Source organism: Saccostrea echinata, unplaced genomic scaffold, assembly GCF_033153115.1.
Source record: "Saccostrea echinata isolate AGI-Se365-2 ecotype Australia unplaced genomic scaffold, CSIRO_AGI_Sech_v1 ptg000047l, whole genome shotgun sequence".
NCBI lineage: Eukaryota > Metazoa > Mollusca > Bivalvia > Ostreida > Ostreidae > Saccostrea > Saccostrea echinata.
Window position 1 is genome coordinate 13438197 of NW_026889796.1, and position 12765 is coordinate 13450961.

The 12765-nt window shown below is 32.8% G+C and overlaps 2 protein-coding genes across 2 annotated transcripts in view; one reads left to right on the plus strand and one right to left on the minus strand.

Moving 5' to 3' along the window:
- LOC133202716 (regulator of G-protein signaling 12-like) overlaps positions 1–12765 on the plus strand; it is a 281826-nt gene that overhangs the window by 97794 nt on the left and 171267 nt on the right. The window lies entirely within an intron of this gene.
- On the minus strand, positions 7890–9236 carry LOC133202433 (putative gamma-glutamylcyclotransferase CG2811). Its single transcript, XM_061338250.1, has 2 exons — positions 9035–9236; positions 7890–8221 (listed from the first exon to the last, which is right to left on the minus strand). Exons 1-2 carry the CDS (start codon positions 9224–9226, stop codon positions 7931–7933), a joined length of 483 nt encoding a protein of 160 aa, XP_061194234.1. The 5' UTR covers positions 9227–9236; the 3' UTR covers positions 7890–7930.

Here is a 12765-nt window from a genome sequence, read left to right on the forward strand (position 1 = left end):
GTCTATCTGTACCAGATATTGACCCAAATAATTTAACAAACTATCTCAAGTAAGTTTTTCGATTCGTTATCATTCTGTTTTTATGTGGATGAGAGAGAGTAAAATGTTATTCAGTGTACACTGTACCTGTTCGTTAGGCATCTTTTTTCTGGGCGTTTCCTTCTTCAGCTCTTGAACAGAAAGTACGGGTTAATTTCCGGGTGGTTTTAAAAAGGACATTAACTCTTTGCTTCTAAAACAGGAATGTTTCAAAACTCAAAAAAAAAAAAAAAAAAAAAAAAAAAAAAAAAAAAAAAAGTTTTCAGGAGGGGGCAGAAGCGCAGGGTGTGTTAGCTTCCATGTGGACAAGTGAATATTCGTTCCCCCCAAAAGTAGACCTGCTTTGGTTAAGCATTTCAAATTAACTTTTCTTTAAACTCTGTCTCGTTAATTGTCTTTTTGAAAAAGTTAACAATTATACTGCTTTGATGTTATACTAGTATCAGGAGAGGAATATAAATTGTGACTAAAGCATTATCATGATTATGATCAGAAAGACGTGTTAAAACTACAATATATCTACAAAAGATTTGTGGAAATTTGTTTCAAGCCTAAAGCTAAGTTGAATTCATACCAAAGCTAAGTTTCAAGGCTAAGGTCAAGGCAAAATAAGCGTTCCATACAAAAATACCCCACTATACATTATAAGAGAGATATAATAGAGATGTCTCTTATAATGTATAGTGGGGTATTTTTTGTGTGGAACGCTTATTTTGTGGTTTTCACGATTTTTTCCTATGGTACACATGATGAATAAGCGTAATAAATATAATTTGTGAAAAAATGTCCAACAAGCCCCGGGGTTGCATATCGGGGGGGGGGGGAGAGGGGGGGGGTCCTGTCCACAAGTACCTGTGATTTGTTTTTCCAAATAAGTAATGTTTTATGAAAATTCATATAAATATCTATAATAAATAAATAAATAAAAAAACAAAGAGAGATAAACCTATAATTTTGACAAAACTTGTGTTTTTTACTATAGAAATCAACGGAAAACTGAAAATATTTTTAAAACATCTCCTCCCCCCCCCCCCTCCCATCCCGGTGAAACAAAAATTCCTTTTTACAGGTAATATGGATTGTTATTTCACAAATTCATACCAAAGCTTTTTTTTGTTTCACGGGGGGGGGGGGGGGGGGCATGTGTTTACAGATAAAAAAAACAGTAAAAATGGTCATTTTATAACCAATCTCAAACGTTGTAGCAAGTTGAAAAATGTATATATACTTTATCAATCTTATACTTTATATTTTACATAATAACAAATGGAACATTTAAGGGTCATTTATCCATTTCCGTGCATATTTGAAGTTTTGGTGATGTTTTAAAGCCTGATTTCAATGCATAAAATTTTCTAACCCCCTTATAAAAAGAGTTGTAAAAAAGGGATTAACTTTTTGACGCTGGTTTTAAAATTATTAATCAATTTTCTAATGAACTATTCTTTGCATTCAAAGAAGATTTAATGCCCAAAATGCCATTAAAATTATATTTTACATAATAACAAATGGAAAGATTTAAGGGGTCTTTTATCCATTTCCGTGCATATTTGAAGTTTTGGTGATGTTTTAAAGCCTGATTTCAATGCATAAAATTTTCTAACCCCCTAATAAAAAGAGTTGTGAAAAGGGATTAACTTTTTGACGCTGGTTTTAAAATTATTAATCAATTTTCTAATGAACTATTCTTTGCATTCAAAGAAGATTTAATGCCCAAAATGCCATTTATACTGAATTAGATGGGTATAAAATGTAGGCTGGAATCGAGAGTTAGCGTGCGTAGTTCTTAGCTCTCAACAATGTAAAATTTATGGCCTTTGTGCTCAGCATTTCCCAAGGTACATAAACGCTATCTTTTTTACCCATGGACATCTAAACACCAAACCGTAGCATGGTGTCAGTAAGCAATTACCGGTATCCCCCTGCCTAAATTGTAAAGTTCTTGTCCCCAAGATTAAAGATCCTGGCTTCAGGACGAGGCTTACGTTATCATTTCACTTCTCTTCTTTGGAAATTCTATGGCACGCCGATTGCTTCAAAATTATTTTCTGCACGACCTTAAACAAAAATTACACGAGTAAGTAAAAACTTACACAAAGTGAGGAAAATATACACGAAATTATTGAAATTTATACAAACTATAGAAAAACTGCACAATCAACAAAATATTTACACGATATTGTGAGAAAATTACACAAACGTAAAAACGAAAACTGCACGAGTGAGAATACAACTTCGACATAATATGGAACGCATCCTCATTGCGCACATTTCATTAATATTCATTAGATAACAGGTCAATGTGGCTTGGATGCTTGAAACCTTAATATTCCGCTAGACTCTCAAGAATATGTACAACGTATATTATACATGTAGATAAACTGACAAGCACACAATCTTAAACTTGTAGTATATGAACACTCCCGAATAAAAAACATTCTACAAAGAATACATGTATAGATAACGTAAAAAAAGGGGGGGGTGCATATTACCGTCGTGTGTTTAATTGTTGGATTTTTTTTAGTAGGTCATTCCTCTAAATAGCAAATTCTTTTGAAAGTTTAAAACAATGACATATAGCCCTAAATTGAAATAAATAAAAACAACATGTGATATAATACAGGAGAGTTAACAACAAATCAAACTCTTCTCCTCCACCACCCACTGAGTGTACTTTTGGTAATAATCAAGGATGTGCATGCGTGACCTTTTCATTCAGAGATCCCTCCCTGCTGGTTCTGGAACGAAAGACACCTGTACGCTAATCGATTTATAGCTATTTCACACCAATAATACCTTTTGATCAAAGATTACTGGTAATTCATACACAGATTTTGAAGCAATATTGCGATCATCTGGGTTGTGGAATTTGACCGAAAACTTTTTGGAAGTCAACAGTAAAGAAAATCGAGCAAATAATTGCGCAACTGAAATTTTAATATTGAAACATATCTCACTTTTTGATAAAATTTATGTATGTAACAAAGTAGTACATGTAGTCTTAACTTTTGAGCAACGTGTGGTGATTTCATAAAACTCCATGAAACTGTAGAAAAATTATACGTCGTTTTACTTATGTGAATTAAAGCTTAATTTTATGTTGTTTTTAATGTACCGGCGGTAGTCTATTTTGAATAGTTAAAATGCATATAAAGGAGTGAAGAAAATTTAAAATTATAAAATACAGGCACGTAGTATCGTTTTTGAAAGGTGGGGGGCAGCCAAATTTTTTTTTTTTTTTTTTGACAGCCTACTTGAAAAAAACCTTGACAAGCAACAAAAAAGGTAAAGTGTCCGAACTCGAAAATCCTATTTCGTGGGGGGAGGGGGGGGGGTCCACCTTCCACTTTGATTCGAAACACATTATAATACCAAATTACTTTGATTTAAACTATCCTACAACAAGGGGGGGGGGACCAGCTTTTTCAGTGGACATTTACAATAGAAGTAGGTTATGTTTGGAAAAAAGTGGGGGGGGGGGCGGCCCCTACTGATGCTACGTGCCTGTAATATTTTCTAAGAATTTAAGGGTACATATAATAGTCTATCGAAATCAGGATTGCAATTTAACTGATTTGTAACGATATTGTAAGACCAAATTCAAGAAGATGTACAAGATGAACTTAATTATTTGGGACTTGGCTACACATGCATATTTATTTTCAATGCAGATTTTGACAATAATAAATTTGCACACGGTAATAAAACAAAAATTTCTTGAGGTTTATATTCATCATATGTTTTCTTATATTTATTCGTAGTCATGCTCAAAGTAAAACAAGACCTGGTTGATGCCATTGATACACATGTACAATATAAAGCAAACTTTTTAATTATTTGTACATATATACGTACAAAATTCATATTGCATAGATTAGTCTTTTTAACTCATAATCTGAATTTTCAAAAATGTTAGATATGCACATGAATAATCTTATAAAAAGTGGAGCTTTATCATATATGTTCCTTGAATGTTATTGAAGATTATTTTCATTTTATAATTATACAGTCATGTTCTTTTTATAATGACTATAGATTTGGGTAAAAAAGTGTTATTATAAAAAACAAGTGTTCGGATAATAATTAAAATTTTATGCATACAAATTCGAAATGTAAATAAATTTGTTATCTTGGAAAATCTTTGTCAAACCTCGAGCTCCATAAAGAACATGATTTCTTTGCATTTTCAAGAGCGATAAAACACGTTCTATGTTCTTTCTCTTTATTATAATATCCATTCCCATTTTCTTATTTGTAACATTGTACGTAGATGTATTTAGTAATTCACTGTTTTAAAATTTCTGATGTGTCATTTTGGTCCAACGATTTGAAACTTTAATAAATACATATAGATTCAGATGTTGCGACTCAATCAATCCACGAACCAGATCCGCCACTAATGTCATTAGTTTTACCGGTGCCAGGATCATTTGAGTAGAGTTTTTTATTTCATTTGGACAAATTTTAAGTAACAAAACACAAAACCGCATGTATATAAAGCACATAGAGTATATTTTTTTTCTTTATCTGGCCCTTTTTTATTAAAAGTGAAAACATTTATCAAGTAATCGCCATTACGAATGAGGGTAACGCTTACCCTTAGGGACGTCTTGTTTTTTAATGAGCAGTTTTTGACTGAAAATATGCGATATCATGGAAGGAATTCATAACAGTGTAGGCTACAGATATCTAACCAAAATTGACATCCTCATATTTTATAAGTAAAGATACATGTATAATTAGAATTTTTTTTTTTATATATTTGACTTTAAAAACATACTGTGTATATCTAATGTCAGGTAATCCCCACTTTTTAATCTTTTTGAAAATAAAAAATATACCAGCTAACTGAATAATTTCCTATTCCTAAATGAAAAAAAAAATCTGCTCAAATGAAATCATAATTAGTACAAATGAGAAGTACCGAAATAAATTCTACAATTTAATGATTATAATCAGCAGTAAGTCTGTCATCGTTTTCATGAAGAATCCACTTTATTAATCGTTTTATTATGCATGTGTTAATTTTATTTTATACAAGTAATTTCCGTTAAAGTTGTATCTATAAGTTAGATAATTTTAAAAGGCCATATACAGCGTATATTTTGAAAAAAAAATAAATTAATAATTCTATCATTTTCTTAAAGCAAGATCTGTTTGTCGTTAGGAATTTAGAGTTTACTGTGTATTACTTTTAGTTCAGAGTCGAGAGTGCATCATATGCAATGGTACTCCCCCCCCCCCCCCCCGCCCCCGCATTATAACACAACCATGCGATTCCTTTCTTGTCACAATTTATGTCCGGCATCATATAATACCTCCATATTTTGGCTAGGATCTCGATCAATATCAGAAAAATATAATATCTCCGAACAACTTTTAATTTTTTTCACACAGTTCACAAGAAAACACTTCATTCGTTTGATTTGCATAAGCTAAAAATCGGATCGAGTTTTAGCAAAGAAATAAAGAAGCAAACAAACATGCATATCATCGTCAACGCCATTTTCTCTCGATTACATCCAGCATTCAAGAAGAGATAAAGAGTACAGAAAACCAAGAACACAATGAATATTCTATGCGCATAATAATGATATGCGCAGCTGTGTGCGCAGTAAAATTGTTTGTGTAATTTTTAGTTTCCTCTGCTCGTGCAGTTTTTGATTTTACGTTTGTGCATTTTATACCCATTAATCGTGTAAAAAATTTCGGATTCGTGTATTTTTCGTTATGTTTGTGTTAAAATCTTTCAAACTATGTGCAATTTTTACCGATACGTGCATTTTTATTTTACTCGTGTATATTTTTCATCAAGCTCGTGTATAAAATCGTGATCGTTGTGCAGAAAATAATTTTGAAGCAATCGGCGTGCCATAAAATTCACTTCTCCTCTTTAATCATGCACACGCAAAAGGCAAACTGCATGATTATAACAAGTAGTAAGCACTATCATAAAATTGTAGACTCATGTGACCAAAATTTTACAGTCTGATGAGAACTGGGGACTATATAATCATTATTTTATTCTTGCAGCCTGTATCCTTAAGGCCGAAGCAAAGTCAATATATAAGATACATTGCATAACTTTCAATGTGATAAACTTAGCACCACCCTGGCCTGTAGCCTGAATGGGACTTGGGGGCATGATTTCTATAATTTTTGTAGAGGAGCTAGTTGCTCATTATAATCATACAAACAATTTGCCTTCTAGTTAATTAATGGATTTTCAATACATAACCACTTTAGCCCCGCCACATAGAGAGAACCCAAGAGTCATGACTTTCACAGACGGCTCATTGCTTGATGTATTCATTCTAAGTTTCTAACAGATTGCATGATGTGCGAGAGTAAAGAAGATTTTTCAGATTTAATATATATATTTTCAATTTTTTAACAATTAAGCCCAACCCTTTGCCTGAACTATGGACCCAAAAGCCATGAATTTCAGTATACTTGTATACTGTTGAATTCTAATTATAATCATACCAGCAGTTTGCTTGCTACATGCAAGTGTCTATGAGTAAAGAAGAAGAAGCTTTGATAAATTAAAACTGAATTTTCAATATTTGACACATTAAATCTCACCATGGAGGCTTAACACTGAACTCAAGGGCCATGAATTTCACTATTTGGGTAGGTTATTCATTGCTTAGGCCAAATAAAAAAATATGTGTGGTTCCGGTTACCCGACCGTCCCTATTTTATACCCCGACCCTAAACTTTTTTTGGCAATTTTCAAATTTCCGGAATTTTCCCCGATTTCCCTCATTTGCTCCGGTATTAGTTTTAGTTTCAGCAATGGTGGCCTTCTTTGACAACATCGTTTCGACACACAGTACAAGTGTTTTGTCAGTTACAAATGTCACCACTTGAAAGAAAGCAATAGTATTATCTCACCAATTATCACCAACAGTTAATTCAAGATCATTCAATGATATTTTTGACATTTATTATATCAAAAAAAACAAACAAACAAACAAACCTACCTACCTATCCTAATTTGTTTGGAGGTGTAACCGGAACCACACATATTTTTTTTATTTGGCCTTAATATAATCATGCCACTAGGTTGACTGCCTGATATCCAGGAGTAAAGTAGATTTTCAAAGATTTATTGTATTTTCAATATATGACCAACTAAGCCTTACCCTCGAGCCCAAACTATGGATCTAGAGTCCATGCATTTCAACCTTTGGTAAAAGTTTGAGTTCTCATTATAATTATGCCATCTAATTTGCTTGCTAGATAATGTTGAGTAAAGAAGATTTTACAGCATATTAAGAATTTTAAAATATAACTATGTTAGACCCACCTTAGAAGCTGAACCCCCGAAACCAAGGGCCATGAATTTTACAAGTTATGTAAAGGATTTGCTGAATATAAACTATGCCAATAGTTTGACTGCTTGATGTCAAAGAGTAAAAAAAAAAAGATTTTCCAATATTTCATGTTATTTCCAGTATATGACCAACTAAGCCTGAATGATTCAATTTAAACAAAAGAGAAAAAAATTTCGTAAGGGGTTCGTATATTTCATGGCATAGTAAAGATTCAATCATCTTTGGTCTGCTTGGATACTTGCTTTGTGAAGAATATTTGTGAGGGTCAAGGACCTAATTTTTATTTTATTGTAGTAGTGCTCATTTAAGCGACATTTTCCCCTATTGATTTGACTTTTACGACGTATATACCTAAACTGGTTATCACGTACATGATTTCCAAACAAAATAGATACAGAGGATACACATGATGAACAATTTATACACAGTGTATAGTTTCATAATTTTACGTAAGTTTTGTACACAGTTGGATATGGAAATATTTATGCCAATTTCGTCTCAAATGATAAATTTTGTAATAATTAAATTTTAATTTTAAAACAACATCTGCATTATAAATTTTCTTTAATCTCTGCCATGAAGTTCCGTCTCGCTTCCTCTCCTATTGGTCGCTTGTCACCACCCAAGTAAGGCGCATGCTCTTTGGAATCATATTTTCGATTGAACGGTAACTGTAGCAAAGGTTGTCGAAATTTCTGCATTAAATAGCACCATGCCTTCTCTGGCTTATCATTAAAAAGAACAGAAATTTCACAGCGAGTATAGAAATCGGGGTGTCTCTCAAGCCCATCAAGGATACCCATCATCTTCTCGTTAGCTGTGTACACCTCTCCTTCAACATTCTGAGAATAAAATGAGAGATTGATTACAACCAAATAATAATCATTGATGAGGATAATGAAATAATTGGGCAATTTGATATAGATTATATTTGCATTAGCATCACTAAAAGGATAAGAAAACTTCCACATTTTTATTAATGTTCAAATTTGTTACTATTTTAGCAGGTTTGGGATTTCGGATCTATCCAGGAATAAGTTCAGCTATACTGTAAAATACACACTCGAATGGCGTCAAAACTAGCTTTTAAGCCAGATTAATTAGTGTGACAGCAGGTACCCACCATTTCAAGATTTTACAAATATATGTGTCAAGTAGAGTCTATTGAAAAACAGTAACTTAATGATTTGGACGTGAAACAGCCCTAAAAAGTACACTAAATCTAATAACATTTATTTTCAGATTTTGAAAAGTAACTAGGTTAACACTTAGACTAAGAATGAACCAGTATATTAAAATAAATTCTGAAGTATTTCAATATTAAGATTTTTTCAATTTTTAGAAACCGTAGCAAATTACTATGCAATTGAATCACTGGAAATGAAAATTGATGAAAAGATTTATATTTTGTATGTAAACGTTAATCAGTCTAAATTTTAAACATAATTGATTTATTCTGATTAGACAATAAAAGAAAAGCGACATATTAAATTAAAAATGTATTTAGAAACAGTGGCAAAATTGTGTACCTATGAGGAGAACCAAATGACTTGATATAGTCTCAAATTATTCAGATCAACCATAAAACTATGAGGATTGGGATAGTTGGTTATGATTTAATTATGACAGTAATAGCGCTCCATACTTTGACTTACTTGAGCGTTAGGTACATTTGGTGCATCCAGTAAAAATGGAACATTGTATCGACTCGCTACAACGAGTGGGTATTTTGTCTCAGTTACTCCCAAACCCTGAAACTGACAATCCCCGGACTGAATACCATTCGATATGAGGTGGTGATTAGGTTGATCTTTCCTCAACGTCCCATACACAAACACTCGCTGCATTTTCACCGAGTATAATGATTGAGTGTTGACACAGATATATATACTGACTCACTCAAGGCAAGGGAAGCAATTTCAAATGACAAAACTCATTAAACAGAATAAGTCCTCAAAATATCTCTCAAAAAGAGAAGATTTTTTTCAGATGTACATAGAAGTAAGTTTTCTAAATAACTGCTACTTTATTGAAGTATGCTGATTTAGTCAAAAACCTTTCAATGCGTTGTATTCGGTGTATTTAAATTTCCTTCTTCAATGATCTAAATTATGACCGGGTATATATGATTGTGAAAACTTTCAAAACCTTCAACTTAGCAATTTAGTTAACTAGTATAAAATTCTCTGGTATGAAAATCGATATTAAACGATGGACAGAATATGTTTTAAGTTCAAATTAAAACTAAAAATGAACTATTCAAACATAAATAATTATTTTTTTTTATTTTCTAGAATCTCTCAGAGAATCATTTCAAATTCTGATCCAAAATCAATGTACACACTATACTGTATAGTTCTTTAGAATTATTTACTTATTATACATGCATGTATGTTAGTGATATTCCGATTGTGAGGAGAAAAAAAAATAAATTGATATTTTCTGCTGCATTTGAATGAATTACTTTTATAAGACACAATAATTTTCATACCTTAATTCATAATAATGGGTCATATAGTAAGATATGAATCTGCTGACGTGAGTGTGCATAAATCAATTGCACGTTTTTATGGAAAAAAATCTTATAAAACCAACAACAAGCTAATTTAAAATTCATGATAGTAAGAGTCCTAAAATGCATTCGCTTAACGAAAGAGTTGTCCTTCTTATCTCTACTATTTCAGCTATGAACTCGTAAAAAGTGTTACATTGATAACAATAATATTAAGAAATATTACTAACTGGAAGAGATTTTAGACCCATTTTCAAAACTTTGATCATTTGCCAACAGCCACAGGCCTTTAGATCGTTTTAATCTGACTGACAAACGGGAGATGTAATTTTTTTAATACCCCTCGTTTGTCAGTTGGATTAAAGCGATCTAAAGATCCTGTGCCGACAGCAATGTGCAAGTCTATAGAGAATTTTTAAATAAAATAACCACAATCAAAAACATAGCTTACTTGTGTGCTGTACATATAATTTTCCCCCCTAAATTTCTTGGGAAAACAACGGCTATCTTAAGTTATACCGGTACTGCTACTTATTTTATAACGCAAATAGAATTTACCAAAAGAGAGGAACTTTATTGTACTCTTACATAGTCTGATACACAACTCAAAATTACGATTAAAAGGACATACGCAATGTACATGTACATGTAATCTTCAATGTACCTTTCCCACTGATAATTTTCCAAGATATTCTTAATTTAAATTCATAGTACCATCAGATGTTCTTAGACAAAATATCAGCATGCATTACCAGGAGTTTTAAACAGATATCCAACGATGATAATCCCTGGTTTTTTTAAAGAAAAATTAACAAAAATATAGTTTTAGTTAGTATTTCCTATAAATTTGATTCAGAGGAGGTATACGGCATTACCACGCATCATATAAAGGCACTAAGGCCCTTCAATTATTGGAATATCACACAGTTTTAAAGTACAGTGTTATGAGCTCATGAACATGTATGAATGCTAATTATCAAAACCCTGCCTCTCAAAATTCAATAGACATGAGTTAAATTAAACTGTCCGGGGTATTTTTTGCTAAGTAGGTTAAAGGTCAAGTAGATTGTAACGCTGGTCTTTTTCATAATGTTTTATGACAAACAGTGCACATACTAAATAGCATGGACTCATCTCCTAAATGTGAGAAATATGCTGTATATCGGTACAATGAACTATTTTAAAAGTAGGTCAAAGGTCAAGGCTCACGAGATTGGTAACCGTGGTAATTTGCAAAAGCCAGAGTGCCAAGCAATATATATAATTATTAAAAGTTGTCTAATATATGCTGATCTTTTAATGCCCCCGTATTCAGAGATTCGCGGAAAGATAGTTTTTGTTCCGGGGAGGGGGGTACCCACATTTTTGACCTCATGACCTTGATCTTGGAGTTTGATATACTTTTGAAAAAATAAAACTAATCTTCAACCTTGGCCATAACTTTTGAAAGGTTGGTGCTAGGGCTTTCACTTTCTCATGTGTATTTCTTGTGATAAGCTTCCATTCTTCTTTGGGTACCAATATTTTTACCTCTTGATCCAGGATTCAAACAAACTTTAACCTTGGCCATAACTTCTGAACTGTTGGTGCTAAGCTCTCATATTTCATATGTATATTTCTTGTGAAAGACATTTCTTTGGGTACCAACATTTCTGACATTATGACCTTGATGTTTGACCTACTTAAAAAAACTTTAACCTTGGCAATAACTTCTGAACATTTAGTGATAGGGCTTCCATATTTCACATGTGTATTCCTTGTGACAAGACTTTTGTTTTGGGTACCAACATTTTTGACGTCATGACTTCTAAATCGACTTGTAAAAAAACTTTTGCCTTGGCCACTTCCATACTTTTGGTTCTAGGGATTTCATATTTCACATGTATATTACCTGTGACAAAACCGTTCTTTGGGTATATTTTTGTCCTCATGACCTTGAATGTTGACCTATTGTTTGAAGACTTTAACCTTGGCCCAAACTTTTGAACGGCTGATGCTAAGGCTTTCATACTTCCAGACCTCCCTACCCCAGACGATTGTAAACTGTAGTTTTCTACAAATTTGTCCATAAGATCTTGCTTTAATAGTGAATATTTCCTACTTTCAATGCAGAAAATAAAAGAGTTAATTCACATAAGATAGATACTTACCTTTGTACTTAGAAGACATTTACAGTTTATCAACAAGATACTCGACTTCGACATGACGACACTACCCTGTTCTTGACATTTATACGAATTCCTGTCCATTGGATATCTTGATATTGAAACTTGAGGACTGTTTGACTATTCTCTCTCACACGTCTCTTATGCTTCATTTTTCAAAGCAATAATTTTAAAACTGACAAAGTTGGAAATTCAAACATCGGGAGTTTTGGCATTTTAAAAATCGTAAAGGGTATTTAAGGGGTCAAAAATCGTAAAAATTAGTAGATAGTGAAAGTAGGCAGGTCTGTATATCACAAGTGTATTCCTTGTGACAAGAACTTTGGGTACTTACATTCGACCTTGGAGTTTAAACAACTTTTGAAAGGCTTTAACCTTGGCACTGAGCTGTCATACAGAGGCACGAGTTTCTCCACAATTATTTGATAGAACTTTGATATTATACGCTGATCCTTTGACACTACATGCGGATACTTTGACGTTATATGAGCATACTTTTTAATCATATACATTTATTGACCGAGATCGAGGGCAAAATGCGTTTTGTCGGGCCCAAGAACAGTTTGATTCGAGGGGTAGACAAAACGCATTTTGCCCGAGAACACGGTCAATATATGTTTTGTGAAACCCTTTTTTTTCGGACAAACATGCATCTTATGCTGACTTCCATGATGCTAATTTCCTTTACCAGCACTGCGGTGAAATTCTG